The following is a 27,984-nucleotide window of genomic DNA, read 5'->3' on the forward strand; positions in this document are numbered from 1 at the left end:
TTCACCACAAACAAGTTTAGCAGTAATCCAAACTGTCAATGTTTTTTTTTGTAATTGTAGTGTTGCCATAGTATACTGTAAAATATTTTTTCAATGTTCTTGTTTTTGTTGTGATTCAAATTGTATTTATTATCATATTTAAATAGTTACATGTTATATACTTCAGATGATGGAGAACCATCTAGTAAGAAGAGCAATTTAGAATTGGAGCTCGGTGAATCCATCTTGGAGAAATCTTTGTCTCTGAAAACTTTTGACATGTCCAGACAGATGAAAATGATTAGTAATCATGACATGCTTTCCAAATTGAAAGACAGAATTAGAATGCAGAAAGAAAGCAGGTATGTATAAATTAAATGTTTTTTAATATACTTTATAATGAAACGATTAGCATTGACCTATATTTGAGAGTTTTAGTTATATTCTGTTGGATACTTTATTATAGAAAAATAAAGCTTTTAATATATAGTTAGGCTTAATCCCTTGGTATTTTGAAAATTTTCTCAGAATCTATCTTCTTCTACAATGTTGACTTTACAAGATTATTGATTCTAATGAAGAAATTGAAATATCAAGAAAAACTTATTTTTTTGTTTTTTGAAAAGAAATCCCTAACATTGTTTTTGAAAATTTAATTCAAAAAAGAAATCAATAAAAACTAACTTGTAGTTATTTATGTACGAAATAAAAAAAGTAACAAATAAAGTGATTTATCATTTCCTACGGCCTTAATTTGTATACTTACAAGTTACATTATAAGTAAATATTAAATTCAAAGTTAAAGTAATATTAATTATAATGCAAACAATAAATGTGCTTTTTTTGTTTAGTAGAAAAGTTTATTTATCACAAAAAAACGTATATTTGATAAAAAAAACGTTTCGCTCAAATCATCAAAAAACCAAGTGTTTTTTTTATGAAATTATTTAATTATTTTATAGAGCTACATATGGAGAAAATGATCCAATCAGAGAAAAACCACCAGAAAAGCCAAGAACCAGAAAAGTTGCTGTTGGACCATCTGCGCCTAAGTATAAGGTAAGATGATGAAAAAGTATTTATAAATTTTAATTAAAGTATTTAATTAAAAATATTTGAATACAAACATAAGTTCAAGCATGAGTTTATAAAATAGGCCATCTGCGCCTAAGTATAGTGTAAGGAAAAAAGTTAAATTAATTGAAAAAGCGTAAACTAATTGAAAAGAACCCATTATTGCATTATAATAAAAGTTAGCCAAAATATGTGTATTTTATTAAATTCAGGGTAAGTATGTATATAAAAATGAATAAATTTGAAAATAGTTAATTGCAATTACTGTAAATTACTGCATGGTTTTTTTCAATTTAATAGTTGTAAAATGTTTAAAAGTTATGTAATTTATGTTCAGTTATGTAAGGTATAAAATAAAAAGAATTAAAGTGATAACCTACCAAAAAGTTTGAAAACTTTATTGAAAAATTAAATTAAAAATCGAATACAAAATTTTACTGAAGTATAGAAAAGTGTTATTGATTAGTATGGTATATAAAATGGAATAAAAAAGGTTTAATAAACTGTTTTTTTTCTTACATTTACATCGAAGAAAATTGATATAAGACTTGGATATTAGTTGCACCATATAAGTTGTCTTTAAGATATTTTCAACGACACTTGAAAACAATAAGAAGAGCTTTAAAGTTGTTTTTAAAAGAAAATTAAACAGTTTAGTAATGTGTATTGCAATTAGAAACTGTTTGAAAAGTTATATTTTAAAACTTGATGCTTTAAACTTTTCATTTAAAATATGGTTAGTATTTTGTAAAATTAATACAAGTTTTTTTTTTGTGTAGTGATAATGAAATAGTTGTTTTGAATAATTAAAAAATATAGCTTTGTGAGCTACTCAAAAAACTTATATAAAGATTGTAATAAAATTTTTGTTCAGCAATACATTAATTGAAAAAACAAATCTGTTTAGAACAGTACTTTAAAAAGACATTATAAACTTGAATATTGTTTAAGATAAAAGAACAATAGAATTAAAAGAAAAAAAAAGTTGTTGTCAACTTAAATTTAATAGATATTCATTAAATAAACAAAAGAGTTTAAGCAATCAAAAAAATAATATTAAAACAGAAGAAATTTAAATATCTTAAATGTAAACAATTCAAATCACATGTTTTTGTTCAAGTGGTTTATCCTAACTTCCAGGGACAAATATTCTTTTGTATTTGACGAGCAAATATTAAATATAAATTTTAATTGATCTTTATTCTGAATTACGTTCTCCGAACTTTTTAAATCAAAACACACCTTTTGTACACAATAACATAAAGTTGTTATTTTTCATTTTACACTTTTGAATTTTTATTTTAAAACGTATTGAAGACAATTATATATATATAAAGTTAGTAAATAAATAGACACCTTTTGAAAGTACATACTAAAATCTATTCATTTTTCATATTTAATTTCTAGTATGGAAAAGATATAATATTTAGATTAAATAAAAGGTCATTGGCAAGCATTTACTTTAGCTGTAACTAATTAAGTTACACAGAAGTTAAAAAACTAAAGCACACAAAAGACCACAATTTTGTTTAAGTTTAAGTTTTACTTGAACAAAGTTTATTTATTATATAATTGTTTTTAAAAAAATAATACTTGTTTCATATATTTTAAAAAGTAGAATTTACAATTAAGATGACAAACTGTAAATTAAAATTCAGTTTTTCATCAACATAACTATGACAAGATCACCAACATTTTGATGTAGATTATTTAAAATACAATTAAAATTTTATTATACATTGTTTATTTTCAGGGTTTCAACACAGCAGAAGTTCGTATTAAAACGAATTATAGATAATTAACTTATATTAAATCTAAAAGTAATTTGGTAAAAACCAAAATTTAATTTTTCATGAATTTAATTTATTTACAGGGTTTCAACACGGCAGAAGTTCGTATCAAAACGAACGATGGAGCGATTTGGAAAGAAGATTTCGAGCAAAGCAGGTTGAACCACACCAGAATGTACAAACCTGAAAGTAAAACTGGGAAACCTACTGGTAAGTAATGAATTCAAACATAGATGTTTATTTAGTTTAATCATATAAAAATGTAAAAATCTTAAAGTAAAAATGGAAAAGCTACTGATTAATAATATTATATTATAAATAATTATTTAATTAAATTATACATATATTTAATGTGTTTAAATATTAGTTTTTATTTATTTAATTTAATCGTATTGGAATATATATAATTTGAAATAAAAATAAGACCGGTCAGTTTTATTTTTAGTAAAAATATTTAAAAATAAAACTTAATTCAAAACAGCTGCATCAGTTTTGCTATCGAAATCACAGATGACACTGAAGGAAAAACCTCAGAAAAGTCAAAAAAGTTTTTTGAACAAAACAAAGCAACCTGTGAGAAAGACTGGTTTGTTTATTATATTATTAGTTATATATTATTATTTATTTTAAAACTCAGCTTAGTGTGTTCCTTAAAATTAATAAAAAAATGATTTGTTGTACATATAAATAATAAATCATAGAGTTTTTTATTGTTTTTTTCAAAGGTTTATGTAAAAAATAAACAAATAAATCGCACAAGTAAATAATAAAACATAAAGCTTTTTCTATTTTTTGTTTAAATTTTTTTTTTCAGGAAAAATCACAGTGGACAAGCCGGCTTTCAAGAACTCGATAATAACTCCCGCTAGCTGGCGCCAGAGCAAGAAGAAAATAGAAAGTTTGGTTCAACAGGGAGCCAATAAGAAGCAAGTGTTGCAATCAACACCCAATAAGAAGTTGCAGCCCTCAGCCAATCAGAAAGCAGTAGATAAAGATTCAGCCAATCAAAAATCATTAAACGCAGATTCAGCAAATCAGAAGGCAGCTGGTAAAGATGAGAGCCAATCAAAAACAGCCACTGACATCTACACGAGCTTCTCCGCCACTAAAAGTTTGTAGTTTTGAATTAGATTGTTGATGTTAAAAAAATAATTGTGGTAAATTTAAGATGGATATTTTATTAAAATTCGAGTCAATTTATTTTTAATGGTAACTAGCTTGTCAAAAACTTAAATTTAATCTAATTTTACTAAATCAATTTTATTTTAATCACAGCCAAACCAACAACAACTGCTACAAAACAAACTGAAAGTAAAGAATCGAGGTTCTCTACTAAAAGTTTGTATTTTTCAATTAATTAGAATTATTGATTTAAAAACAAATAGTTGTGATGAATTTTAACAGGATGTTTTTTTAAAATTTCGGTAAATTTATTCATGATCACTGGAAAGTTTGATTATAATTCATAAATAAAAAGTTGTTTTGATTTTTATAATTTCTCCCAATGATTAGTTTTAAATGATTAAAATTTCTTATCGTTTTATAAAAATATTTAAATAAACAGTTTAGTTTTTGATCACAGCCAAACCGACCACAACCACAAAAGAAACTGAATCAACAAAAAGTTCCCAGGAAACGAAATCCAAAGACACAACTTCGCAGGCAACGATCAGCAGCAAAGAGTTGAGCACTGAAACCGCAGGTGTTACTAAACAAACTGAAAATACTGAATCTGACAAAAAAAATTCTGCCAGTTAGTTTTTACTTGTAAAAAAATATCACAAAAGTTGTCAACATAGCTCTTTTTGTGTGTTTATTCATTTCTGTTAACATTTTATTGTTGCTGAACCAACTAAAAACACGGAATCTGTGACTTTTGAAATTAGTTTTTAATAGAAGTAAAAGATAGCAAAAAAAATTTTTTATATTCCTTAATAAGTTTCTAGTTCAAACTCTAAAATAATTAAAGATTTTTTTTACTGTAATTTTCGTTTAATACTAAATAGTAAGGAAAAATATGTATGAGACAAAAAGTTAATATGAATATTTTTATTTTAGTTTTTACCTTTATTCGCTATAAAGAATGTAAATTATGATTAAAATATATGTGTTAACATGTATAAAGTTTAAAAAAATTGGACAAAATTAAGAATTTCTGGTATGTAAGCTTAATTATGTTACTTAATTCAAAAATAAACAAGTTTGTCTTTTTTTTTGTTTTTTTGTTTTTCTTTGCTTACTGCACATTTGTGTAACTAAGTTGAGTAATGTTTTTTTTTTTATATAGACTGATTGACAAAACATGTTTCTTGGTTGTTTAGATTCTCTTTTGGTTGATAATAAATAATATAAATAATAAAGTTAGGGTTGAGCATTTAAGAAACGTAAAATCAATGAAAAATTAGTATCAAATAAAAAAAGTTAAAACTTTTAAAGCGATCGTTTAAAACGTACCAAGTTGCTAGTTTACAACAAATGTTTTCACTAACACGTAGTTTAACTATTATTAATTTATTATTTGTTTTAAATTGAGTTCATAGTTGTTAAAAAAGTTTTAAGTACTTTTAAATATTATGAAAAAATATTATGAAAATGTTGTTGGAATGTTTGACCAATAGTTTAAAATGGATTAAAAGTTTGTTTTTAATGGTTTTAGTTTCAAATAGTTACGTGTTTGTAAATTAGATTAAATAAAGTTTGAAGTGTAGTTAAGTGCTATTAAAAAAAATAAAATCAAAAAAAAATCCATTGATTAGTTTCATACTTTTATTTGACTTCAAAACTTGTATGAAAATTATTCAAGTTTTTCAAATTATGTGTCAATTAGGATTATCGAAAATGTTCAAAGTGAATTGAAGCACCATTTTAAATAATTAAAAAATGGGTTTTCGAGAACTCCGATTATTAAATAAAACTGCTATTTCGGGATATTTGATGATTATTTGACACATAACAGTTATTCGATCTGAGTTCAAAAAACTCTTATTATGTCAAGAGGGTATTATTTGTCTTGGAACAATGAAAAAACGTTTTTGTAATTTGACAAGTGTTTGATTGAAGTCATTGAAGTTGATATGTAAAATTGTAATAAATTTGATACGATTATTTTTTTTTAATTCAATGCGTTTGTAATAATAGTAGTTGTATTTTAATTTATAGTAATTTTAAAATTACTTGCTTTGTAATATAAAATAATAAAATAATAATAATAAAATAATATGACAGCTAAAAAGCAAAAAAAAGTCTAGTTTAAGTATTTGACGTGTAATTGATATAGAACATTCATATTGAACTTGATTTGAAAAGTTTAAAAATGTATTTAATGCAATGTTTATAATAGTTTTGATATGGAGATAGTGGTTTAATAAATTTACAAAAAAAAAATACAATTATGGTAGTTAAAACACTTTAGAAAAAGTACAATATTCCTTTTTTCTTGTTATATTATTAAAGTAGTTAAACGTTTAGTAAATTCATACTAAATTATATATTTATATCAGTTAAAGATAGTTTGAAGTACTTAGTCGTACTTAACTGTGTTAATCTTCAATTGTTTAGATATAAATAATAAATGTTCCTCTAAGTATATTAAAAACTGATGATAACAAGTAATGAAAAGTTCTTTAAAATAACTTTTTTTAGTTAAGTTAGTTTATTAAGGCCATAGGGGGGGGGTCCACTTTGTTTTTTACAACTTGATCTTATTTTGTAGAATTTAATCTGAGCTATCAGACACTTTTAACCGCTTAAAAAAACTCAAAGTAACTTTTGAGATATAAGCGATCAAAGAAAGGGCATTCAATAGGTTCCTTATGGAAGGCGAAAACTAAAAATGCGAAAAAAGACTATTTCACTAAAAATCTATCTCCTCCTTCATTTTTTGAGTAATCTTTCTCAAATTTTTACAGAATGTGTATCATTAAACTTTAAAGAGATCTATTGTAGGATTTTTTTTAATTTTGAGTAAAAAAAAATATATTATCAAAAAACTACCCTTTTTTTTAGTTTTTTGTGGATAAAATTTTTATTTTTCAAAATTTCAAAAATTCCAACATTCAGATTCTTCAAAATATTAGAAGGAACATTTCCTGAAAATTTGAAGTCTCTAGGTCAAAAAATGAAGGAGGAGATAGGTTTTTAGTGAATTTTTAAATTTCCGAGAAAATTGACCCCGAAAAATTTGCGGTCCATACGTTTGTATCGGAAACTTTTTACAAAAAATAAAATATCTCAAAAGTTAAATTATATTTTTGAGTTCTATAAAAACTGGCTTGTAGTTTGTATTTCAAGCTTTCATATAAAATCCAAAGTTATTTTTTGTAAAAAAAAAGTCGGACCCCCCCTATGGCCTTAATATATTACACTATTGCGTATTATTGTAAACATAAAAAGTAAAACTTAAAAATCTAAAAAAATAATTCATATTATGCAGTTTTACTTTGAAATATGTTACATTACTATAGCCATAAATTTTATTATATAGCTGTCCTTTATTATCTATTTTTCTTGTCAAACTACTGTATGAAACGATTTAATTAAACAAAATTTATAAATATACTTAAAAACTGTACTGTTTTGAAAAATCCAAAAAAAAAGAGTGTAAAAACTTAATTATGCTATTTTTATCTTTTTTTACTGATGTTTTATAGTTTTTTTGAAGTAAAAAAGTTTGTACTGTAAGCAAACAATTCAATTAAAATAAATGTTTTTATCAACTTAACTTATAATGATGTAAAAATAAAGTAGCGGCTTGGTTTGTGTTTACCAATTCTAAATAATTTGATTGATGAGTTTGAAAAGTTACCAGAAAACGTGTCTTAATTTAAATATTAAGACCCTTACAGCAAGTAATCAATAAAATTTGCTTAATGTTCATATTTACTTAGCTTTTATTCTACGGAAAATAAAAGCTTTTAAAGTTCATTGTTGCTTTTTGCTCCTTCATTTTTTACATACTATTTGTTTTAATATCTTTTGTTGTAATTTAATGTGCAATTATTATATTTAAAACCAAAACCCTTAAAAACTCTGGTCATTTAGTTTTTGTTTTGCTAGAAAGCGTTTGTATTTTTTAACTTTGCTGATAGTGTTTAAGTTTTTAAACAGATAATGAAATGTATTTTTGTTTTGTCAGTAGATATAATTATATTTTGTGTTCAATAGTTTTAAAACATTTTTTTGTAAACTATTATTGAGTTAAGTCGTCTTTTTAGTCTGAAAACTAAAATGATATCAAGTTTATTTACAAGTATTTGAAAAAAACTAAAAATAGTATTTGTTGCTGTAAAGTTGAACTTTTAAAATAATAACTTATTTTAAAAGCGATACTAAGTTTTTGTATCTCATTGTTTATATGTAAATTGCAGACAAAGTTTATTTTATATTGTGATAGCTAAGTGAAATTCATTAAAAATAACAAACAATTTGATTTGTTTTGATGCACTCAGTTTTTGAATGAATTCTTAACAAAATAATTTTACTCAAAATTTTTTTTAAAGTAGTTGTTTTAATGAATTAGAATAAGATGGTTTTATATTTGATATTAAATGGTATGATGTTTTTAATCTTATATTAAATTTTATTTATTTATTTTTATCAGTCAAGAAAATTCTAATTTCTTTTAATTGCAGAAAGTGAAAAAAACATAAAAAGAATGAAATTGATGAACGAAGTGGTTGAGAAACTCAACATGACGTCATCAAGCTCGTCATCATCTGATGATTGTGACTTCATAAAGCCTTCGGGTGTTGCCAAGCAACGCAAGTCGCCCGTCAAAATTAGAACCAAGAAGGTTTTCGATCCAAAGCAGAGTTAGTTTCGTATTTAAAATATTTGTTTAGTTTTCTGTTTGAACATGGATATTTTTTTAAAATTTATTTAAAAATATGTAAAATTTTTAAATATCATTGTTTTTAGTTAAGCTTAAGTTATTAAAAAAGACTATATTAAAATTAAAGTTAAAAATGGTAGGATATGGATGGAGATATATATGTTAGAATTTCCTGGTAAAAAGTTATGGTTTAAGCTTATAGTTGAATGTTTTTATGTTTAAAAATTAGTACTCTGTTCTTTAAATTTTTAATTTAAACTTGGGTTTATTGGTTATTTATACCAGTGTTTCTTAATTCTGGGTTGCACAAAAAACCTCAAAATCTGGAAAAACTTGGAGTTTGAGAGATTTTGAAAAAATCTGGGAACACCTGGAATTTTAAACAAAAATTACTAAAAAAACCTGAAAAAACCTGAATTTTTTACCATTTAACAAGTTAAGTAGTAAAATTTATATTTGACCCAAAAAATGTATGATATAGATAACAATATTTTGTTATTATCAAAATTAAGTAGCTTTACAGTATCTTTTCAATGTTTTTTTACTATTTAACACAGTTTTTTACCTTAAACTTAACTTTAAATTAAACTAAAAATAGACCCAAAAAATAAGTACTTTTAAAAACCTGGAGGAAGTTTTGAAAACCTGGAGAAAGTTTGCCAAAAACATTTGGCAAACCTGTTAACTTCTGATGTGAACAGATTCATGCTTTGAGAAAAACTTATAATTGCACTGGATAGTAAAGAGCAACGTTTAAGAATTGAAATTAAATAATATCAGGGGATTAGTTTTTGCCCATGATAGGTCTTGCCAAGGTTTGGCAACGTTTTTAGCCCTTGTCGGGCCGAAGCATTTCAATTTCATTTAACTTTCATTTAACGAAAATTACTTATATTTTCAATTTATTTCGATAAAATACTAACTCTATATTACCTTTTTCATGTGGTATAAGTTTGAAATATCCAGTAAAAAGACCCCCTTTTTTTTCTACTATTATTTTAAATCCTAGAATATCTAGTGGAATTATTAGAATTTGATTTAGAGTTTGCATGTTTGCGGGGGCGAAATTTTACTTTTCGCGGGTTCCCCTCAAATTTTGTAAACATCGCCGGGCAGGTGGTTTTATCTCCGCGGGGGACGGATCCAAACTTAAACAACCTTTACAGAACCTGCTTTTAAGACCTTAAATTAAGCACCCTACAAACAAATTATCAACAGAACCCATACCACAATATAGCGACCTACCCCCAAAGAAATATGATCCGACCAAAAAACCATTATAAAAAAACATTAAATTCAATAAATACTCTTTACCAAAATTTAAATAGTTTTTACTTTAAAGTTAAATATTGTTTTTCTTAACAGAACCTACTCCACTGTGAAGATTTTTGTTAAAATTAGCAAAAAAAGTTAATTACTTTATTAATAATTTTGATATATTTTCCTAGAGGCCACATCTTCAAGTATTTTAAAATGATAAAATTAAACATTTCTCTTTTCAGAAGCCGCACCCCAATACAACGATCCGCCTCCGAAGAAGTACGATCCGACGAAGGTGAAGAAATTCATGGAGGAGCAGAAACAGAACAGGAGGATGAAGGTGCTGATGGAGAAGAGGAAATCGAAAGAGGAACAGGAGAAGAGGAAGATGATGTTGGAGAAACTGGATCAGCGGCAGAAGGAGCAGAGAAAGAAGCAAATCGCTGCTAAAGGTAATTTGTTTAACCATTGTAGAGTATTATACACTGTTGTACGTTTTTTGTTGTGATTTTTAATGTTGTGTTGTTGAAGTGTTTTATTATGTATTTGTTGTTGAGCCAAAATAGAAAAAGAACAAAGGAAGATGCTAAAGGTATACGAACAATATTTTATATATATTCAAAAAAGTTGGGATGCACTGTTAGCTAGTTATTGTGACCTGTGCATTTGTGTTATGTATAAACACAAAGTTTTCTGTTGTTTTTAGTTGTTTCTTATTATTAATTTTATGTTTGAGAAGCTAGTAAAAGTGTATTTTATATTGTTTCATATCGTTTTGAGGTGTACTTTTTATGATATATATAAAATTATTTGTCAAGTGATATCTTGTTACTAATGTTAGAGTGTCTTGTTATCAAATTTAACTGTTAATATCCAGTAAAACTTTTAAAATATTCACAGAACGAAAAATGAAAGCGATGGCGAAAGCTTTAGAAATTTCAGGAAACAAAAAACCACAACAACTACCCACTACTGAGGCTGAAATTGGGTAAGTAACTTAAAATAACAAATTTACTTCTTTAAATAATATATAGCAGGTTGTAGTAACTTGTCTTTAACTAAAAAGTTTATTAGAGTCAATAATTTGTCATATTATTGATATTTGTATATTAGAAAATGTAGTTATTAGAATTTATTTAAAATTTGTTCTGAAGCTGTATACTTTTAACTTAGATTGTATAACAAAAAATTCAAATATATTTTAAGGTACAAAGATAGCGTGGCAGCGTTTTTGGAAAAACTTGACGATCTGAGAGAAAAATCAACTTTTAACGGAGCCGATGTTAAACCTGCAGAAGAAATAGAAGGTGATTGAAATTTTTAAAATTAAATTTTATGAGTTAAAAACTTATTTTTTTTGGTAATTAAATACAAAAACTTCAAGTGGAGCTGATGCTAAATACGAAACTAAAAAACAAGACTCATTTAATTATTTTATACAGAATTAAATAAATCAATTTAAAACCCTTAACTCTTACACATATATAATACCAACATAAGTTATCAATGTTTATAAATAAAAACAGCTCTTAAAATGTTTCGAACTACTTTGTGACACCTTTATGACTACAGAAAGACAGAAAGGGTCTAAAATCAAGTTTAATTCTTAAAGTTTTATAAGACTTTATTTACAGTTTTATTACTCTTTTAGAAGGTGGAACTGTTATTTTATTTGATAACTCAAATGTATAAATGTTAGCTTTTATTAAAATTTATTATTCTTTTAGAAAGTGGAACTGTTTCAAATTTTATGAGCAAACTTGAGAAATATTTGAACGAAAACAAGCCCCAAACAGATACCACAATAGTACCTACAAACTCCATAGATCCTACAGGAAATAATAGTTACTCTGTGGCACCACCTGGCGGAAATAATTTGAGCAGAGTAGAAGAGGAAAGCGTTAAATCGAGCGAAGTTTCGCACATATTTAAAGGTGAGTTTGAGAAATTAATGAAAACCTTTGTAGCCAAATAAAATAAAAAATACTTGAACAAAAAAACTTAAGCCGTAAAAGGTTTTTTATTTACTTAAGTTATTTTGTATTCATTTTTTAAATTTAGTTCTTAAGGTATACTGATTTTCATAAGCTTTTTAATTAAAAAGATTAATTTAATAATCTATAATATTTATAAAACTTGAAATATGAGACAATCTGATCAATACTTTGCATTGAAATATGTTAAAAACAGTTATGCTAACTTGATTACTTACCTAGGGGTCGAAAATAACAACGGAGGTAAAGCTCCCCAAAAATGGGCCGCTTCGACTCCAAATCTCAGTCCGAACCCCAAACAACGAAAAGTTGAAGCCAACATCGGCCCAAATGGACACATTGGTGGAAACATTGGTCAACTGGGTCAAATGGACAAGAGTTTGTTGTCGGGCGTTGACAAAATTGCAGCGATCAAAATGAAGTCCGAGTCTTTGCAGGTTTGTTAGATAAATTTAAAGTTTTTAAGAAATAGATTAATTTTTGAGTAACAAGATTTAAACATAAATAAGCTTTGTATATTTTACCGTTGTTTCTAGCTCAATTGTTTATGTGATTAAGCTTTTAATTTTCAAAACACTCTAAGTAGAATTAGTTTTGTTTAGGAAACTTTTGTTAATTGAAAAAAATGGTATTACTTTTTGCAACAAAAGTAATTTTTAGTCTTTTACTTGTAAAATTTGACCTATGACCCCAATGTCTAGCATTGCACTTTCTTTGTACAAAATGGCCAGTTTATAGCGATGACTTTTATACTTATAGTATTTTATACTTATGCATGTAGTTTTGACAACGTTTTAGATTAGTTATTGTAAATAACTAGTTAAGGGGCCAAGTATTTACGATAAAATTTATAAGACTTATATTATAAGACTTATATTCTACCTATAATTCCCCAAAAAAATTATAGGTTTTTAAATTAAAGTTTGAATGATAAAAGAGTTTTAAGGATCAATGGAAAAATTGTTATCTAAACTCAAAACAAACAAATACGTTTGTCAGTTTTACTTATGTAAAACTCAACAAATAAATAAATTTCAGGAGTATAAATGTTTATTTTAAATTCAACAGAAAAGAATAGAAATGGAATCTAAGAGGCTGCTGGGAGAAGTTTTCTTCAACAAGAAAGGAGAAAGTATTTTGAATAAAACCGATGAAAACAAGCAATTTGATTGGCTTAAAGCTTCTACTAGAAGGTAATTAGAATTAGATCTGAATACATATATAGTAGAAAACTAGTGTATGTATTTTTTGATTAATATGGTATGTAGAAATATAACAAAGGTTAATAAGGTTTTTATGTCGAAGTAATTTAATAATATTAAACATTAAACAAAACATAAATTAAAATAAAAAAACATTTATATGATAACATTTTATTATTTCAGTGCAAAATCTGACAAAAGGGTTCCGAAAAATCCCCAAAACAAAAACATCAATGACGTAGTAGCGTCCACCAACAAGAAACTTGACGAGTTGCTTGGCAACGACACCACTTTGTTACCTAGCAACCACCAATCGGTTGATGGGGAGATGTCGGTTGCTGAAATCTCGTTGCCTGGTTACAAGTCGCCGCTGCCGGGGGTCGGAGATTTGGGGAATCACCTTGTCGAAAACTACTTGCAAGATTTGAGCAGGGAAGCTAAAAATGAAGCTGATAAAATTAAAATGTTTGTAAATTCTTTTATATTATTTATAAGCAAGACTGAATTTTGTACCAATCTTATATATCATTTTTTAAAATAATTTATAATAATGATAATTTATTTTATATAGTGGAGACCCGGTAGAAGCCTGGATGAAATCGAATGAAGAAATAAAAAAAGAAAACAAACCAATTTACACCACAGGTAAATTTAAACAAAGCTAATAAGTTAAAAAAAAACCAGCCTATTTGTACTACAGGTATCAGGGTTGCCACACACTCAGTGAACTCAGGGAGTTCAGGGAAACTCAAGGAATTTTCAAGTTATAGAAAATCTCAGGGAAACTCAGGGAATTTTGATAATTTTTGTTAACTCAGGAAAATAAGGGCAAGTTTTAATTTTTTCTAAAATTTTCAGGAAAATTATAAGTTTTTTTTTTAAATCTCAGGGAAATTTTTTTCTAGATCTAGAATGAAATTTAGTTAATCCAGTTTCAATGTTTTGTTCAAAAAAATACTTTTTTTTATTTTTAAGTGCTTGTTTAGAAATTTTCTAGCCTTGTGGCTTTTCTTCAATATTCTTAGAATTATCATTGTACTTTTTTAATAGATAATAACATTTTAAGGATTAAAAAAAAAACAGGGAAGTTTAAGGTTATTCTGGAAAGTTTTTTGACTCAAAGAGTGGCAACCCTGAGGTATGTATAGTTCTTTCAAGTTTGTCTGTACTAATAACTTTTCTATATAAAAAAAATAAAGTTCATATGAACTGACTTTTCTCAAAATTAACAATAAGGCATTCAACTATTTGAAAAGTTTCATTAATTATTCAGTATTATTTTAAATTAAAATTTTTCAGATTATTCGGAATTGTTCCCGCCTCCCGCCAACATGCCGCTCAACTCCACCGAAATCTCGGTGACCAATCAGAACGTCTCGTTCGAGAAGACGACCAATCGCAAGCCGGAAAAGTGGGCCGCACCGCGCGACACGGGCGACAAGTACAGCATGGCCAACCTGTTCGCCCGCAAGTACCTGAAAAACGCCAGAAAAGTCGATTTGGCGGGAAAATCCTCGGAGAGCATTTTGGCGGGAAATGTTAAGAGTGCGGGAAGGAAAAGTTCAAAGAGAAAAAGTTTGTTTTAAATTTAGAATTATAACAAGATGACTTATAAAATTTAGCTATAAAATATCTTTTTTACTATTCAATAAACTTAAAAATTATTGCTTTTAGTCTTATGTATATACTTTTATTCTTTACACTTAAGTTTATATAACTTTATATAACTTTTATAACTTAAACAAGTAGCACTATTTTTACACTGATTAGAAATAATTTTTTTTATTGCTTGTAAAAGCAAGCTTCACAGAATATTTAATGGGTTTATTGTTTAAAACTTATTGCTAGTTTGTTTAATATTTATTTATCAGGTTCTAAAGACGCTTCAAAACCCCAAAAGTCCCCTAGTCAACACCAAGTTGCCAAGCAACTGCTTAACAAGAAAAAGCGCGCCAAGTCCAAACGAACAAAATCCAATTTGTCGCAAATGTCAGGTAATTAAATTTTTCCGTTTTAAAGTATAAAATATGTAGTTAGTAAAAACTATTAAAAAATTAGTTTGTACATTCTATAACTGTATTGCTAATATTTTATATTTTAACTTAGATTTATAACTTACTAAACATTACAGGCCTCACAATATCCTCCGTCGGAAGCTCAACTTTGAACACGTCAATCTCATCACTGAGAAGCAAATCTGCTCTGAAGCTTCTTAATAAATCATCATCCAGCTCCAACACTCCACCCAGCGGTAAAAATTCCACTAAAGTTTCAAACGCTCCTACTGTTACAAATAAAACGAGCTCGCTTGCGCGCTCTGGTGGAGACACCCAGGAGTTGATGAGTTGGGCGAGAAATTTAAACAAGGAAGAACTGAAGAAGGAATTGGATAAAATCGAAGATGAAGAATCAGAGAAAGATGAGAGTTTCCACATTCCTCCGATTATTTTTGACGGTTTGTTGCAATTTTATACTAGATTGTGATTCCTTTCATACCAAATGGTAGTTGTTTAAAGTCGTTTGTAGAATATGTAAAAGACGTTTAAAAGTTTGTTTGATGTAGTGATTGATGTAGGTATGTGCCTCTGTCTAATAAAAATCACAACTATCACACTTGAATTTTATTCAAGTTTTTTAAACAAAAGCTGTACTATCAACCCAACCACTAAAATATTCTCCAAACTTGTAAGAAAATATTGATAAAAAGTATAGTAAAATATTATATTATACATGACAACATACAAACTTGTAACACTTATATAGAAGAAAAATTATCAACCCAGCCAGAAATAACAAATAAAATTTATATCAAAATAAATAAAAACTATTTTATTAAACCAGAAGCAGAACTATCAACTCAGCCAGCGAGGTATTCTCCAAACACATTAGAACGAAGGATGATGATAGAACTGGGAAGGTTTGACTCCATAGACGAAGCGATTGTACAATTAGGTAACGCAGAAACCACCCAAAAAGTCGCATTGGCTCAACAGGATACAGTTACACTCGCTAATATTTTACAAGTTAGATTTGATGTTTATTTAATTATAGTTCTTTTTTTGTATAAGTTTTGAAACTACCCAAAAAGGATATAGTTGAATATAAATATATATATTTCAATTTCATCGTATATTTTATATATATAAATATATATATATATATAATTAAAATACACAAAATAAACTTTTGCTTGGGACAGCTGTTTTTGCGTCTAATACGCGTCAATATTCAATATATATATATATATACATGTATATTTGTATTTTTATACAAGACACAATTATTTTTGCTAGAACAATTTAAATTCACAATTATATTTAAGTTAAATTAGTTTGAATTTTATACTGAAACAGTTACACTAGCTAATTAGTATGTACGAAAAGAACTTGTGATAAAAATAAAAAATTAACAAACGTTATTACAATTACTCTATAAGCTGCAGACAAATTTATAAAAAATTATCATTTTTTATTAATATGAAGTTAAAAATCCAATGAAAGTTTGTGTTTGAAATCACTGTAAAACTTTAAACTTAGTTGAGCTTAAAAACCACAAATGTTCTGTTACATTATTTGTATAAATTCAGACAGATAAATCTTATACATGTATATTATACCAGACAACCCTTAATTTAAATACCCAGTTCAAGCCTGGATTAAATTTATGTATATGAACAGCCTTGTATCTTTTTTTTACTGTTAGGTAAGTAATAAAGTAGGGATATTGATAAGGTATGTATATTGAACTGAGAGGAAAAAATGCCCTACCCTACAGTTTTTGTTCAATCTTTATATTTTTCTCACCAAATAATAGCCAATGCCTTCGTAATTTAATACTTATTCTGTTTTTTTCATGATTATTTTAGAATATAGTTGTGCTATATTTGCATTAATCGTATCATGTTTTCATCAGTTTAATTAGTTTCATCAGTTAATTTTCAAACTTAAAATAAAAACACACGACCGACAACAACAGCATCCAAGACAACCCTATCACCTCATATCAAGTATTACTACCATTTTACATTGATAATCGATAAGGTACGAATCTCGAACCAAGGCAAAAATTTATTTTTTACAGTTTCGGACAGATTTTATCCATTCCACACCAAGTAATAGCTAATATCTACTTAAATTCAACACGATCTAGTTTAGTTTGTTTAAGAAATACTTAATTGTAATTTGTAAGAATTGCATTAAGTATAATTATTGTACAACTTGAAAATATATTTTTTGAATCTACCTCTATAAACTGGAGACAAATTTATAGAAATAATAATATTTTTTCATTAAGATGAAGTTTAAAATTCAATAAAAATATATTTCAAAATCAATGTGAAGTTCTAAACTTGCTTCAAAATATCTCAGTTGAACTTGAAAACCACAAATGTTATGTTACAATATTTGTATAAATTCTGACAGGTTTTTTCATAAGTATGTTCGACTCCGTGTTTTCTAACTGAATAGATCCTTATTTTAAAACTCAGTTTAAACCTGGGTAAAATTTATGTATACGAACAATCTCATTATTACTGTTAGATAATTAACACAGTAGGGTAATGATAAGGTACGTATTTTGAAGTTTGGAAAAAATACGTACACTATAGTTTTCGTACAAACTTTATACTTTTCTCACCTCATAATAGCTAATGTATCCTTAATTTAATACTTATTCTGTTTTTTTTTCAAACTTATGATTATTCTAAAATATAGTTGTGCTATATTTGCACTAATCGTATCATGTTTTCGTCAGTTTATTAGTTTCATTCGATCAGTTAATTTTCAAACTTAAAATATTAACGTCAATACCTGATAAAATTACTCCACTAAATCTTTAAACTTGAAAACTTAGAACAATCTATTTTAAAAATATAGTATAATTGAGAATTTACATGAAAATGTCGTACTTGGATAACATTAAAAACCCACAAACATTCAGTTACAAAATTTATTTAAATACAGACAGGCTTTTACATCAATTACCCATTAACATGTTGTTGTATGAAAATTTTCAAATCCAGATTAAACCTGGGTAAAAACCCCTTTTAAAACTGTAGATCTATTTATATTATGAGGTACTTGTACATTAGTAAGGCACTCTGAATCCTGGCAAAACATGATCCACGTACAATCGCGTACCCTACAGCTTTAGGAAAATTTTTACTTTAATCATAAGATTGTTTGTTTTGTAATAAATTTACATTTACTTACTTCATATAAAAAATCGATCTAACCAATTTTTTTTAAGTAGTTGTTTAAAAAAATGAATGTTTTATATTTGCATTTATCATATTGTAGTCATGCTTTTGATTGCTTATTTTCATTCGTTTAACTAAATATCATGTATTTTGTTTTAATTAATTTTTGCGTCCACTCATTTATGAGATTTAGTGCGTACCTCTTTAAATGCGTACTTTATCGATGTCCTTACTGTAATAGCTTACAATATTTTCAATAATTCAATGTTAAAATCATTGTATGAATCTGAAATCACCTGAAAATGTTCTACTTGAAAATAACCACAAACATTCAGTTACGAAAAATGTTTAAATACGGACAGACAAATAATTATGCTAACTGAATTTCAATCCTGTGTATTTTGAAAACCCAGTTTAAACCTGGGTAAATTTTTCCTGAATTTTGTGAAGTGATAATTAATCTATTTTAATCAACTGTCATTTATTTCTAGTAGCAATTACTTTCTAGTAGTTTGTAAAAACTCAACTTAGGTATATAACATTATAAATTAACAAATTCTAAAACGACCAAATGTTTTGCTCAGATTTATCATAATATATTTTATGGTTAACATTTAATATCCGATGAAAAATCTAAGTTAGAAATTATTGTACAACTCTTAACTTTTTTGAAAATATTTTACTTGAACTGAAGTACCTTAGAAGTTCCGTTTCACTAGCTAGTTAGTCTGAATGAAAAAACTTATTATTACAATAAAAAATAACAAATGTTATTACGATTACTCTATAAACTTTAGACAATTTATCAAAGTATTATAATTTTTTCATTAAGGTTCAGTCTAAAATCCAATAAAAATCTAAAGTAAAATCAATGTGAAATTATAAACTTGTATAAAAATATCTTACTTTAACTTTTAAACCACAAATATTTGATTAGTTTTAGACAGATTTTTGGAAATGCTTTTAAAAATTGTATGTGTCATTATTTGAAACCCAATTTAAAGCAGGGTAAAATTGAAATGTCCTCGTAATAAGTATGATACACGCCATACGACCAACAACAACAGCATCCAAGACAACCCTACCACCTCATATCAAGTATTACTTCCATTTTACATTGATAATCGATAAGGTACGAATCTCGAACCAAGGCAAAAATTTATTTTTTACAGTTTCGGGACAGATTTTATCCATTCAACACCAATAGCTAATATCTACTTAACTTCAATACGATCTAGTTTAGTTTGTTTAAGAAATACTTAATTATAATTTGTAAAATTGCATTAAGTATAATTATTCTACAACTTGAAAATATATTTTTTGAATTTACCTCTATAAACTGCAGACAAATTTATAGAAATATTATTATTTTTTCATTCAGATGAAGTTTAAAATCCAATAAAAATTAATGTTAAAATCAATGTGAAATTCTAAACTTGCTTGAAAATGTCTCAGTTGAACTTTTAAACCACAAATGTCATGTTACAATATTTGTATAAATTCTGACAGGTTTTTCAAAACTATGTAAGACTCCTTGTTTTCTAATTGAATAGATCCTTATTTAAAAACCTAGTTCAAACCTGGGTAATTTTTTTTGTAAACGAACAGCCTTAGTTTTACTGTTAGATAAGTAATAAAGTAGGAATATTGACAAGGTACGTTTTTTGATGTTTGGAAAAAATACGTACACTACAGTTTTTGTACAAACTTTATACTTTTCTCACCACATAATAGCTAGTGTCTCCTTAATTTAATACTTATTCTGTTTTTTTTTTCAGACTTATGATTATTTCAAAATGTAATTGTCTATATTTGCATTAATCGTATCATGTTTTCGTTAGTTTAATTAGTTTCTTTTGATCAGTTAATATTAAAACTTAATAATAATAGCAGTACCTGATTGAAATTGAAAAATTCACAGATGGTTCTTACAATTACTTTATAAAGTTTCAAGACATTTGTCTTTTACTTATTTAAATTATTTTATTAAGTCTTTAAACTTGCAATCTTAGAACAATCTATTTTGAAAATATAGTATAATTGAGAATTCACATGCAAATTTCGTACTTGAATAACATTAAAAACCCACAAACATTCAGTTACATAATTAATTTAGATACAGACAGGTTTTTACATCTATTACCCATTGACTGGTCGATGACATTTTGTAAACCCAGATAAAATCTGGGTAAGGATCCTCTATCAAAATTGTAGATTTATTTATATTATAAGGTACTTGTACAATAGTAAGGCACTCTGAATCCAGGCAAAACATGATCAGGCTACAGGGTATAATCGGGTACCCTGTAGCTTTAGAAAAATTTTTACTCCAACTATCAGATTGTTTGTTTTGTAATAAATTTACATTTACTTATTTCATATAAAAAATTCGATCTGTTCTAGTTTTTTTTAAGTAGTTGTTAAAAAAATAGTTGTTTTATATTTGCATTTATCATATTGTAGTTTTTGATTAGTTATTTTCATTCGTTTAACTAAATATAATATATTTTGTTTTAATTGATTTTTGAGTCTACTCGTTCATGAGATTTAGTGCGTACTTCTTTAAATGTGTACTTTGTCGATGCCCTTATACTGTTACAACCTAACATTGTTGTTTGAAAGCCTAGAACAATTCAATGTTAAAATTATATTATTCTGAACTTACCTGTTCTTTGTAATCGTTCTACTTAAAAATAACCACAAACACTCAGTTACAAAATTTATTTAAATCCGGACAGACGAACAATATAACCACCTATTCATAACTATGTGTATTTTGAAAACCCGGTTCAAACCTGGGTAAATAATTCCTGAATTCTGAAATTGATAATTAATCAAATCTAATCAACTCTCATTAAATTCTAGTATCAATTACTTTATAGTAGGTGATGAAAACTCAACTTAGTGATATAACATTAGAAATTAACAAACGTTTATTCACAATCACTCTGTAAATTATAGTTATTAAAATTTTTTGGTTGACATTAAAGTTTAGGATCTTTCAAATTATTGTACACGTTTAAACTTACTAGAAAGTATCTTACTCGAACTTAAAAACCACAAATGTACTGTTACAATTTTTGTTTAATTTGAGACAAGTGTGAGGTAACCTAATAGTTCAACCTTATTGTATAGTTTCAAACCTAGTTTAAACCTAGGTAGAATCAGTAATTTATATAGCCTTCACAATTAAATCATTTTACATGAGCAGGGATATTAGTACAAAGTTGAACCAAGGCAACATTATCCGCAGTTTCAAGACAAAAATCACCCAATAATAACTAAAATCTACTTAATTGAGATAAAGTATGTTTAATTTCTTTAAGAAATACTTGACTATTTTACAACATATGATTATGTTATATTTGCATTAATTATATCAAGACATGTTTTTGCTCTGTTAATTTCATTAGCTCCGTAAATTTTCGAACATAAAACATTATATCAACGTCAGTACTTAGTTAAAGTTAAAAAATCACAGATGTTTACTTACAATTATTTTATAAACTTCAAAGAAATTAATCAATTGCTTTTTTAAACTATTTTTATTAAATCTTTTAATTTGAAATCTTAGAACATTTCTATGTTGAAGTCATTGTATGTTTCAGAATTTACATGAAAATTTCGTACTTGAATATCATAAAGACTCACAAACATTCAGTTACAAAATTAATTTGAATTCAGACAGATTCTATTCGTTGAGAAATTGAATTTTTGAATATTTGCAAACCCAGATTAAAGCTGGGTAATAATCCTCTATCAAAACTGTAGATCATATATTCTGTTAAATTTGAAAGCCTAGAACAAGTATAGGTTGAAATCGTTGTCTAATTTAGAATTTACATAAAAATGTCGTACTTGAGTAAGATTGAAAAACCCACAAACATTCAGTTACAAAATTTATTTAAGTACAGACAGACTTATATTCACTTAAGCTCATTAAATACTCGACATTCAGCCAAACTGTAAACCCAGATTAAATATGGGTAAAAATCCTCTGTTAAGATTGTACATCTAATTACATTGTCAAGAACTATATGGTAAGGCACCTTCAACCCAGACAAAACATTAACTACGCTTAATTGAGTACCCTAAAACTTTATGAAAACCCTTTTCTAACCGAAAATAAGGTCATTTTTTTTATAATAAATTGAAATTTACTTATTCTTATATAAACACTCTCTGTTTTTTTACATACTTGTTTATTTTAAAAACATTTGTGTTATTTTTGCATTATCCATGTTTAAGCTCGTTTAACTTCATCATTCTCACAAAATAATAAATAACAAATAATATAAGATGTGAAATAATATCCTACTTTTTTAACATTAAAGGTGTTTCTCTTAAAGTGCGTACATTATGATAATCCTACTGTAAATTATTTAAGTTGCAATTTGAAAGCCGAGTAAAAATCTACGCTAAAATTATTTTATATTTAGATGAAGTTTTCTTCCTACTTTTCCCAAAAAAATCTTTTATGACATTGCATTAATTGTTAAGATATTCACTTTACTCAGTTTGAAAACTTGGATTAAACCCGGGTAACGTTGCTATAGCAACACCTTGTACATGATTCTTTGTCAATAACCACACGTATTTGTACCTTATCAATAACTGTAATTGGTTTAAAAACGCAGTAATTTTAAAACCTAGAAGAGTTCTATGTTTAACTTTTTGTATAATTAAAAATTTACATGGAAATATGTTGCTTTAATAACTTGAAAAATAATCCACAAACGTCCATTTACGAAATTTATTTAAATCGATTAATTTTTAAACTATGAACGTTTTGAATTGATTTATACTTTAACAGTTTGGAAACCTAGTTCGAACCTGGGTAAAAATTTAGTATTATTAATAAAGAAGTCAATAAACAATCAATACTAAATAAAAAGCAAATACAGTAATAAAAATAAATCACATATGGTCAATTAAAATTATTTTATGAAGTTTGAAAATACTTATCAATTACTTCTTAAAATTATTTTATTAAATTTTTAATTTGAAAGCCTAGATCAATTCTATGTTTTAGAATTTACAAAAAAAAATCGTACTTGAATAAAATTAATTTAGAATTAAAAAAATATTGTATTTAATAGCATTAAGAAACCCAAAAGCATTAGGTTACAATATTTTATTAAATTCAGACAGGTTTATTATATATAAGAGATTATGTTTTACTAACTGTAATTGACACTTTGAATACCCGGATAAAACTCGGGTTAAATTACGTTGACATTGGCTAAGATCTAATTCTGTTATCAATTATTAGTACAGTGGGTAGATTGTTAAGGTGCGCACCTTGAACCGAAGCAAATTCGCGTTCTTTATGTGAAATGAGCACAACTTCGATACAAACTTTACCCTTTTTTAACCAACTAATAGTGATAACTACTTATTTAACAAAAATACGATCTATTCTAGTAGGTTTTAGAAATACTCTATTATTGCAAAAAGTAGTTAAGTTGTAAATGCGTTAATTATAGGTGATGTTTTTGTTCATTTGATTTAAATCGATCGTTAAATTATTAAATATAAAATTATATAAATACAAAAAATGTAGTAAAGTTTAATCTAACTTATTTTAAAGATTTGTACCTTTTAATATTCGTATTTTACAATGTTCTTACTGTAAATCATTTAAATTGTCATTTCAAAGCCTAGTATAAATCTAGGCTGAAGTTTATTCTATACTTATAAATTTACGCGAAGTTGTTTATAAAAAAATCTTAAACATTCGGCTACTAAATTCAGTCAATTTCAGAAGTATTCAGAAAGATCATATTAATCACTGTCGTATTTGACCTTACATAATTTGAATACCCAGACTAGCTTGGTTAAAACAACTTAACAAAACTTTGTATTTAATACTTTATATTTAATACTTTATATTTAATACTTTATATTTAATACTTTATATTTAATACTTTATATTTAATACTTTATATTTAATACTTTATATTTAATACTTTATATTTAATACTTTATATTTAATACTTTATATTTAATACTTTATATTTAATACTTTTGTCGATAACCACACTCATGTGTACCTTATCAATGTACCTACTGTGTAGATAATTGTATACACAGAAGTTTTGAAACTAAGTTTTTCCACAACTAAGAGTTTACATTGAAATGTCTTAATTTGTCAACTTAAAAAAAAACCCACAAGCGTTCACTTACAAAGTTTATTTCAATACAGACATGTTTATATGATGAATATTCGCGATCAGGATTTTTCATTGAGTACTTTGACAGTTTGAAATCCCAGTTCAAACCTGGGTAAAATTTCACTAAAATTAGTAAACAGTCTAATAAATAGTTTGTCTTAATTAACTATAATGTAATTCTACTATTAGTTATAAATGTTTTTAAATGTTTGTTAATTGGCGTAGTTGAGTTAATAAAACTTACAATGAAGAACTTTTATTATGTGACAATGAATAGCCGGCCTTAATAAATTAAACCTAAAATTAAATCTACAAAAAATAGTTTTTAGAATTGCTGCACTTATTGAATCTTCTTTTATTACGGATCTGCTTTAGAAACAATTTTTAAAATAGTTTTTATCATTTACTCCTAAAACCTATAAAGTAATTTAAAACAGACTGTTTTAACTTTAGATTATTTAAAACAAAGTGAAATTTTATTATTAAATACACTCTGTGTTATCAGCTTTGCAAAGTCTAATTTATTTTATTAGATACCTACCACAATGAGCATTACTAATTTATTTTATTTTATAATTTTATGGTTTTCTACAATAAGCTTAGTAGTTTCAAACGAATTTATATCAAAAATTAATAGAATTACTAAATAATCAAGTGTTTATTAACAGTTCTGAATTTACACAAAATGTTTGTACATACTTGAATGACAGCAAAAAATTTAAATAGTTAACTTACCATTTATCTATAGGACTATATTTAGAATAATCGTGAGGCCTCTTAAACTATTTTTATAACCTAGAGCAGGGGTCGTACTTTATTGATATCCCCTGATCATGTAAATCGTATTAAAATATGGTAGTTTTAATGCAAAAAACAAATCCACGCTAAATTCATTGTATAAATATGAGATTAAGCGAAATTGTTTTTTTATAAGAATACGAAACCACAAACGTTCGGTTACAAAATTTATTTAAATTCAGACTAAATACCAATGCCTCATCTTGCTTATTGTACTTAAATTAAAATTTAAAACCCAATTAAAGCTGGGTAAAGTTGCTCTATCTTTCATCTAAATTATTAACCAACCTCAACTGACTTTGATATAATTCTGTTATCAATTGCTGGTAGTTGCAAGTTACTTATTATTTAGCATTGCTTTGGACAAAAAACTGGATTTAGAAAGTGACCATCTTTTACTTTGAAATATTAATTTTAATGTCTTATTTTATTGCCAAAAACAAATGCACCTTAAAGTAATTGTATAAATATGAGATTAAGTGAGATTGTTTTATTACAAGAATACAAAACCACAAACGTTCGGTTACAAAATTTGTTTAAATTGCCTGAAATTTCGACAACTTAAATTATTCTTTTAGCATTCAATTTGAAATCCCAGGTTAAACCTGGGTAGAATAACTGTGGCAGACCTTATATCAAATCTACAACTAATATAGCGTAATTCTATTATCAACTGTTGGTAGTTGCAAGCTGCTTATTATCTAGCATTGCTTTGGACAAAAAACTGGAATTAAAAAATGATCAACTTTTACTTTGAATTGTTGAATTTTTTAGTCTACTTGAATTTGGAAAGATAACACCTCAATACTATGAATGCCAACAGTCCATAGCAAACTACTTTTTCATTAGAAAGTTTAAAATAACTTAAAGTGTAAAAAGTAGCAAATTAGTTTCATTAAGTATAAACTAATGTAATTTTTTGAAATTGTTCTAGTTTTTTCACTATACAGGTTTAAATTTTTTCAATTAGCTTTAGATTTTCTAAAATAACTATCTTTACTTTAAACAATTTAGTGGAAAAATATTAGTTTTTTGACAACATGCATAGAGCATGAGTTAGTGTTTTATTTGTAACATATTGAAATATAATTTAAGAAATAAATTAATATTTTTCCAGCACCGCAAACAAGAGCACTTGAAGGAAATGGAGAACCTGAAACAGAAAAACAGCCGGGAGAAAGTGCAAAGCGATCATGACGTCATAAAGGAGCGGGAGAATGACGTCATCATGCGTCGCAAGCTGCTGGAGGAAGAACGAGAAAACAACAACAAAATTCAGGTAAAATAAATTTTAAAAAATATTAATACTATAAAAGCATATTTAAAAACAACAACAAAATTCAGGTGAATTATTTTTTTCGAAGTGCCTTAATTGTAGTTGGAATAATTGTTCTAAAATTTGAAATGTTCACCAACTAAAAATACCTAAGATAACTTCAAAAAAAAAAACTATAATTTAGTTGTGCCATAAAAATTACCCATCAAACGGTAACTTTATGAGTTGTATACCTCGAACGGCGCAGTTTAGGTTAAGCTGGATTATCAAAATTTTCTACACCCGGGTTTCCCAAAAGGGGCCATTACAGAAATTCAGGGTGCCATACGGGGGATAGTAAAGGGGTACCATGAGGCCATAACTTTAAACTTAGACTAGATGTTTTGAAGTTGATGATGAAGAGAAAAAAAAAGGTTAAAATTATTCGCATACCTAGATTGTAATCTACAACAAATTATTTAAATATAAATTTTATATTTATTAGGTTATTAAACTAACTAAAGTTTTATAACTGCTGAAAATAACAGAATCTTATCAATATGGTTAAAAAAATAGCTTCAGTAAAATAAATATCCATTGAATTATATAAATTTTTTCTTTTTATTTTTTTGATTAGAACAATTTTTTTTTAATTTTTAATCTAGAGATTTTCCCAGTAGTTTTATAGTCTATTACTTTTAATATATAGACGTCGCAGTATAACACCTTCTTTAAACATTTTATAAATTTTTAATGTTCTAATTAGTATTTTGTAGATGTTTTATGAAACTAATTTAAAAGTTATCAGTTTTTTAGATTATTTAAAAGATTTAAGTTGTACCTCAAAAAGTTAATAGTTTTTATAAGTTAGATATAAGAAACTGTCATACACTTCACAGACCTACATGTATATACATCTACTAAAATAAAAAGTTTAAGTTGTCGGTAAAAGAAAGGTAATTAGAAAAAAAAATCAAACTATTTTAAAGAAGATAAAGCCGAAGTTATTTGTGTCTACTAACGATTAGCTTTGTGAATGATCAATTTTTTTGAAATTGCACTGTGAAATGTTAAATGACGTCATCATGTTTTAACCACAAAATATTTTAAAAAACAGGTATAAAATTATATTTCGATTACATTAGTATGTGGTTTTATTGTTACCATTTTAAGTGCAAATTTATTTTAAAAGCCCAAACTGGGCCAACATACAACTTTTTATTAAAGCCGCATTTACATATATTGATATGGTATTCGTGCAAAACAAACCGGTCTCCGAATTTTTTATTTTTACTCATCCTAATCCCTGTTTGAACATCTACTTTCAATCAGCTTTCTGAAGTGAAATATTAAGAGACGTAATAAAGTTTTAACCACTAGCATTTTTTTAAATATTAGTGTATTAATACTATTAAGTAGTATAACTGTATTA

General features: G+C 26.3%; 2 protein-coding genes across 2 annotated transcripts in view; one reads left to right on the plus strand and one right to left on the minus strand.

The window, feature by feature from the left end:
- LOC145836176 (small ribosomal subunit protein eS24-like) overlaps positions 1-27,984 on the minus strand; it is a 201,982-nt gene that overhangs the window by 142,276 nt on the left and 31,722 nt on the right. The window lies entirely within an intron of this gene.
- The window catches only part of LOC145835607 (uncharacterized), a 64,982-nt gene that overhangs the window by 1,090 nt on the left and 35,908 nt on the right, over positions 1-27,984 (plus strand). Inside the window, exons 3-23 of the mRNA XM_082943278.1 lie at positions 167-341; positions 942-1,038; positions 2,927-3,053; positions 3,325-3,429; positions 3,658-3,954; positions 4,119-4,181; positions 4,426-4,596; positions 8,474-8,653; positions 10,176-10,385; positions 10,834-10,921; positions 11,140-11,240; positions 11,661-11,867; positions 12,150-12,364; positions 12,996-13,120; positions 13,313-13,594; positions 13,701-13,774; positions 14,429-14,704; positions 15,001-15,123; positions 15,261-15,584; positions 15,971-16,152; positions 26,415-26,576. Of these exons, the coding sequence (XP_082799404.1) occupies positions 167-341; positions 942-1,038; positions 2,927-3,053; positions 3,325-3,429; positions 3,658-3,954; positions 4,119-4,181; positions 4,426-4,596; positions 8,474-8,653; positions 10,176-10,385; positions 10,834-10,921; positions 11,140-11,240; positions 11,661-11,867; positions 12,150-12,364; positions 12,996-13,120; positions 13,313-13,594; positions 13,701-13,774; positions 14,429-14,704; positions 15,001-15,123; positions 15,261-15,584; positions 15,971-16,152; positions 26,415-26,576 (3,584 nt within the window). The remainder of the gene's footprint in view (positions 1-166; positions 342-941; positions 1,039-2,926; positions 3,054-3,324; positions 3,430-3,657; positions 3,955-4,118; positions 4,182-4,425; positions 4,597-8,473; positions 8,654-10,175; positions 10,386-10,833; positions 10,922-11,139; positions 11,241-11,660; positions 11,868-12,149; positions 12,365-12,995; positions 13,121-13,312; positions 13,595-13,700; positions 13,775-14,428; positions 14,705-15,000; positions 15,124-15,260; positions 15,585-15,970; positions 16,153-26,414; positions 26,577-27,984) is intronic.

This window comes from Thalia democratica, chromosome 5 (assembly GCF_965202585.1).
Source record: "Thalia democratica chromosome 5, ktThaDemo2.hap1.1, whole genome shotgun sequence".
Classification (NCBI taxonomy): domain Eukaryota; kingdom Metazoa; phylum Chordata; class Thaliacea; order Salpida; family Salpidae; genus Thalia; species Thalia democratica.